The sequence below is a fragment of the Asparagus officinalis genome, chromosome 4 (genome assembly GCF_001876935.1).
Source record: "Asparagus officinalis chromosome 4, Aspof.V1, whole genome shotgun sequence".
In the NCBI taxonomy this organism is placed as follows: Eukaryota; Viridiplantae; Streptophyta; class Magnoliopsida; order Asparagales; family Asparagaceae; genus Asparagus; species Asparagus officinalis.
Window position 1 is genome coordinate 90,308,876 of NC_033797.1, and position 5,378 is coordinate 90,314,253.

Below are 5,378 nucleotides of genomic sequence, written 5' to 3' on the forward strand. Positions count from 1 at the left end.
TGACCATAGAAGATTTCATGGTTCTAATATGAGGCAATAGATTGGTGTATGTGTCTCTTCGAAACAAAATACAAGAACAATATACTTAAATGCAATAGTGCACATCGTCGCCACTCATTCATATAGACTACTGGCATGTAATTAAAAAAAGAACTAAGCAAGCATTAGGTGCTCTCATGTAGAATAAGATGCAAGACAGTGAAAATGATTAGTTTGCTCAATTCGAAAATATTCCAGAAACTCTGAGCTAACTGTTACCGAATTGAGTAAATTCACCCAACTAGGTCCTAAACTTTGTTGATTGTGTTGAATTTGGTACAATTTGAGCTACTATTCATTGTGGTTGATTTTATTTTTTGAGTTTGGATAATGAAATTTTCTAGTGACTTTGAAAGATCAACGTGATGATGGGTTTTTAAAGATTTTTAACTTTTTTATATGTGATAATTTGATAGCTTGTATGGACACTCCAGCAATTATCCCACGTGATACAACAATGGATGAAGATGAAAACAAACATATAGGGCTTGACCTTGAAGGCGAGCACCATGATCAACTATCTACGGCAAGTTCTTTTCCTCAAGTGATAATACCCTATTTTTTATAGTGTACTGCTATCTAATGACATATACCAAAATATTTGTCTTTTAGCATGAATTGGGTCTTTTTTCATAATTTTTGTTTCTTTATTTTTGTAGGCATCCGAGCATAAGGAGAATGTTGATGGCCCTATTAGTGTCGAAAATAGAGAAGGCAATCTTGTTGTTGATCCATATATCGGAATGGAGTTCTCTACTCATGAGGAAGGTTATAATTTTTACAATGCATATGCCAGACTTAAGGGATTTGGTATTCGCAAGGGTCATACAGCACGGTCGAGAAAGAAAGATGCAATCATATCTAGAACCTTTGTATGTGACAAAGAAGGCTTTAAATTTTTAAAAGATAAAAGAGAAGATGGTCGGAATGTAATTCGAAAGTCCGATACAAGATGTGGATGCAACGCAAGGATGGTTATTGGACTTGATAGAAGTACTGGAAAATGGGTGGTGCGGAGTTTAAATGTTAATCATAATGGCCATCTGTTAACCACCCCAAATCGGTAAAGAAGAACTACTCGCATCGGACACTTCATCGATCTCGAGCGACAAAAAGGTTGATAGATACTCTTGACAGCCAAGGTTTACGGCCTTCTACCATTTGTAAGGTTTTAGACGTTGCTCATGGAAATGAACAAGGCTCTCTCACACCACAAGAATGCCAAGGTCATCTAAGAATTAAACGAAGAAACAATGTCGGCCATGAGTGCGTGAACATAGTTCGTCAATTTCAAGAGAAAAAGGTATCTGACCCTCAATTTTACTTTGCACTAGATTTAGAAAATGATGGGACGATGAGAAGTGTTTTTTGGATGGATGGTAGGGCAAGGACTTCTTACTTGCAGTTTGGAGACGTTGTTTGTTTTGATGTTACATATAGAACAAATAATTTAAAATTGCCGTTTGCACCATTTACGGGTGTTAACCATCACCGACAATCTATTCTATTTGGGTGTGCACTATTGGCCGATGAAATGGAGGAGACATTTATATGGTTATTTACCCAATGGCTGAAATGTATGTCAGGTATAGCACCATTAACAATCATCACTGATCAAGATAAAGCTATTTGTGGTACAATTCACAAAGTTTTTCCTCAAACTCGACATCGTTTTTGTTCTTGGCACCTTCATAGGAATGCATTACAAAATTTTCAATCAATGCGTTATGATTTTGGTGATGAAGTTTCTATAAAGTATTACAAATGGTATTGGAGTAAATCAGAAGAAAAATTTGAAAAGCGCTGGGAAGAAATGAGGGATAAATATGGTACAGATAAAAGGAGCTGGTTAGTTAATTTATACAATCATCGAGATCATTGGGCTCCTGTATATCTTAAAGATACTTTTACTGCAGGAATGACATCTACTCAGCGGAGTGAGGGAATTAATGCTTTTTTTGATCACTTTGTTAATTCCAATACCGAGTTACATGATTTTGTTAAGCAATATGATAATGCTGTCAGAGCTCGACGAGCGGCCGAACTTGAGCAAGATTTTAAGTCCACAAACACAATTCCTACATTGATAATTGATCATCCAATTGAAAAACAAGCTAGGGAGAATTATACAAAGAATATGTTTACTATCTTTCAGAAAGAACTCAAGGATAGTTACTCAATGCTTCATGAGAGGTTGTCGAAGGATGGCGCAAGTGTTACTTATGCCGTTTGGAATATAGATAGGGAGGCTGGAAGCAAGAAGGTAGAAAAGCATCATGTTGTCTTCGATGCATCCAAAGAAAAAAGAATTAAGTGTTCTTGTGCAAGATTTGAGATGGAAGGTATATTATGCAAACATAGTTTGCACATTTTAATAAAGAAGCAAGTATTAGAAATTCCATCAAGATATATTATGCAACGATGGACAATTAATGCAAGACATGTTGGGTTTGGAGTTGTTAGAAATTGCATTACAAATAGTAAAGACCAACTCTCTATCATTAAACATTGGGCTATTAGGAGTAGATGTAACAAGGCACTAGAAGACACATTGACTTCAAGTATACTTCATGATAAGTTTAGTGCTCTTTTAGACTCTTTTTTTGAAGAAGTTGAGAATTACAATAAAGAGAAGGAACATAACGATGATGGAAATGAGAGCAATGCCAGCAACAAGATGCCTACTTCATCCATACCCATCTCTATAGAGGAAGCAACTCAAATTACTATTTGTGATCCAGATAAGCCCGTTGCCATGAAGGGACGGCCAACTCAGGCTACTAGAATTAAGTCCGGAATGGAAATATCACAAGAAAAGAGTATAAAAAAGCAAAGATTTTGTGGATTTTGTAAGGGAAAAGGACATTATATAACAAGTTGTCCTTTAGCTAAGGTATTATATTTCATCATAATTTGATGCCACCCCCCCCAAATTCGATGTATTTTTCATAATAAAGTTATTTTTTTTGTAGGTGAAAAATGTTGCAGGTGGAGGTCGAGAAATTTAATGGAGAGCTAAAACAAATTAGTTTGCAAGCGTATTTCCCTGACTTACAATAACCATCATGTGTTTCGGAACATTGTGATAATTTGAACTAAAGTTATGAATGTATGGAGGCAATTATTTGTTGTTTGAACCTTTTGTACCCATAGTTTGCTAGATGATAATGTAGTTGTATAAAAATTTGAAATAAAATTATGTATGTATGGATGCAGTTATGTGTTCTTTGAACCTTGTGTACCTTAATTTTGTGAGTTGATAATTTTGGAAGGAGTTACAAAAATTAATGAGTTACAAAAGTTTTTCAGAACTATGAGTTACAAAACTTCACCAACGGGTTACATGGTCTAACGAGTTACAAAAATTGATTAAGGGGTTATAATTTTTTTTCAGAATTAAGAGTTACAAAACTTGATTAAGGGGTTACAAAACTGGTCTAAGGAGTTATAAAATTATTTTAAGGAGTTACAAATTTTTTTCGAAACTATGAGTTACAAAACTTCACCAACGGGTTACAAAACTAGTCTAACGAGTTACAAAAATTGATTAAGGGGTTATAAATTTTTTTTTTCAGAATTAAGAGTTACAAAACTTGATTAAGGGGTTACAAAACTGGTCTAAGGAGTTATAATTTTTTTTTAAGGAGTTACAAATTTTTTTCGGAACTATGAGTTACAAAACTTCACCAACGGGTTACAAAACTGGTCTAACGAGTTACAAAAATTGATTAAGGGGTTATAAATTTTTTTTTCAGAATTAAGAGTTAAAAAACTTGATTAAGGGGTTAAAAAACTGGTCTAAGGAGTTATAAATTTTTTTAAGGAGTTACAAATTTTTTTCGGAACTATGAGTTACAAAACTTCACCAACGGGTTACAAAACTAGTCTAACGAGTTACAAAAATTGATTAAGGGGTTATAAATTTTTTTTTTCAGAATTAAGAGTTACAAAACTTGATTAAGGGGTTACAAAACTGGTCTAAGGAGTTATAAATTTTTTTTAAGGAGTTACAAATTTTTTTCGGAACTATGAGTTACAAAACTTCACCAACGGGTTACAAAACTGGTCTAACGAGTTACAAAAATTGATTAAGGGGTTATAAATTTTTTTTTCAGAATTATGAGTTACAAAACTTGATTAAGGGGTTACAAAACTGGTTTAAGGAGTTATAAATTTTTTTTAAGGAGTTACAATTTTTTTTCGGAACTATGAGTTACAAAACTTCACCAACGGGTTACAAAACTGGTCTAACGAGTTACAAAAATTGATTAAGGGGTTATAATTTTTTTTTCCAGAATTAAGAGTTACAAAACTTGATTAAGGGGTTACAAAACTGGTCTAAGGAGTTATAAATTTTTTTTAAGGAGTTACAAATTTTTTTCGGAACTATGAGTTACAAAACTTCACCAACGGGTTACAAAACTGGTCTAACGAGTTACAAAAATTGATTAAGGGGTTATAATTTTTTTTTTCAGAATTAAGAGTTACAAAACTTGATTAAGGGGTTACAAAACTGGTCTAAGGAGTTATAAAATTTTATTAAGGAGTTACAAATTTTTTTCGGAACTATGAGTTACAAAACTTCACCAACGGGTTATAAAACTGGTCTAACGAGTTACAAAAATTGATTAAGGGGTTATAAATTTTTTTTTTCAGAATTAAGAGTTACAAAACTTGATTAAGGGGTTACAAAACTGGTCTAAGGAGTTATACATTTTTTTAAGGAGTTACAAATTTTTTCGGAACTATGAGTTACAAAAATTTTGAAGGAGTGAATTTTTTTTTAAGGAGTTACAAATTTCCACCAAACACATCAAGCTCCATGCCCTTATTGAAGATTAATATCATGGTTCTTAGACTTGCTAATGATATTTTTTTGAGAAAATATTTGCTAGTCCTATTATGAGAGATTATCAAGAGAGAAAAAGGAGCAAAAGTTACTTAACATAGCTAGTTTGGAAATAAGATATCATTAAATAAGATATCCTCTGCCACAATTGATCATAACATAGCAAGTGTAAAGTTTTCAAGATCTAGATACCTATAACAACTGAAGTTCCACCAAACAGTAACATGTCTTTTCCATTTAATGTACTAAAAAAGAACAAAAGTGGACGGGAGAGAAGCATTTCTAAATAGCCAGAGATACAATAAGCAGAAACATCGGCTAATTAGATTCGCCCACAAAAGATTTCAAGGGTGCATCTTGATGGGATCGACGAGAAGAAGAATATGCTGATATTGTAGAACTTGTTATGCTTAGCGATTGCTTGGTGAGGTCCTTGCATTTCTTGGCAGCAAACAAAACTACCAAAAGAATCACACCCACCCTGTAACAA

At 33.4% G+C, this 5,378-nt stretch overlaps 1 protein-coding gene across 1 annotated transcript; it reads left to right on the top strand.

The window, feature by feature from the left end:
• Nucleotides 497-3,047, top strand: LOC109839030 (protein FAR1-RELATED SEQUENCE 5-like). The gene is made up of 4 exons (XM_020407462.1): nucleotides 497-565; nucleotides 699-1,049; nucleotides 1,208-2,932; nucleotides 3,012-3,047. Exons 1-4 carry the CDS (start codon nucleotides 497-499, stop codon nucleotides 3,045-3,047), a joined length of 2,181 nt encoding a protein of 726 aa, XP_020263051.1.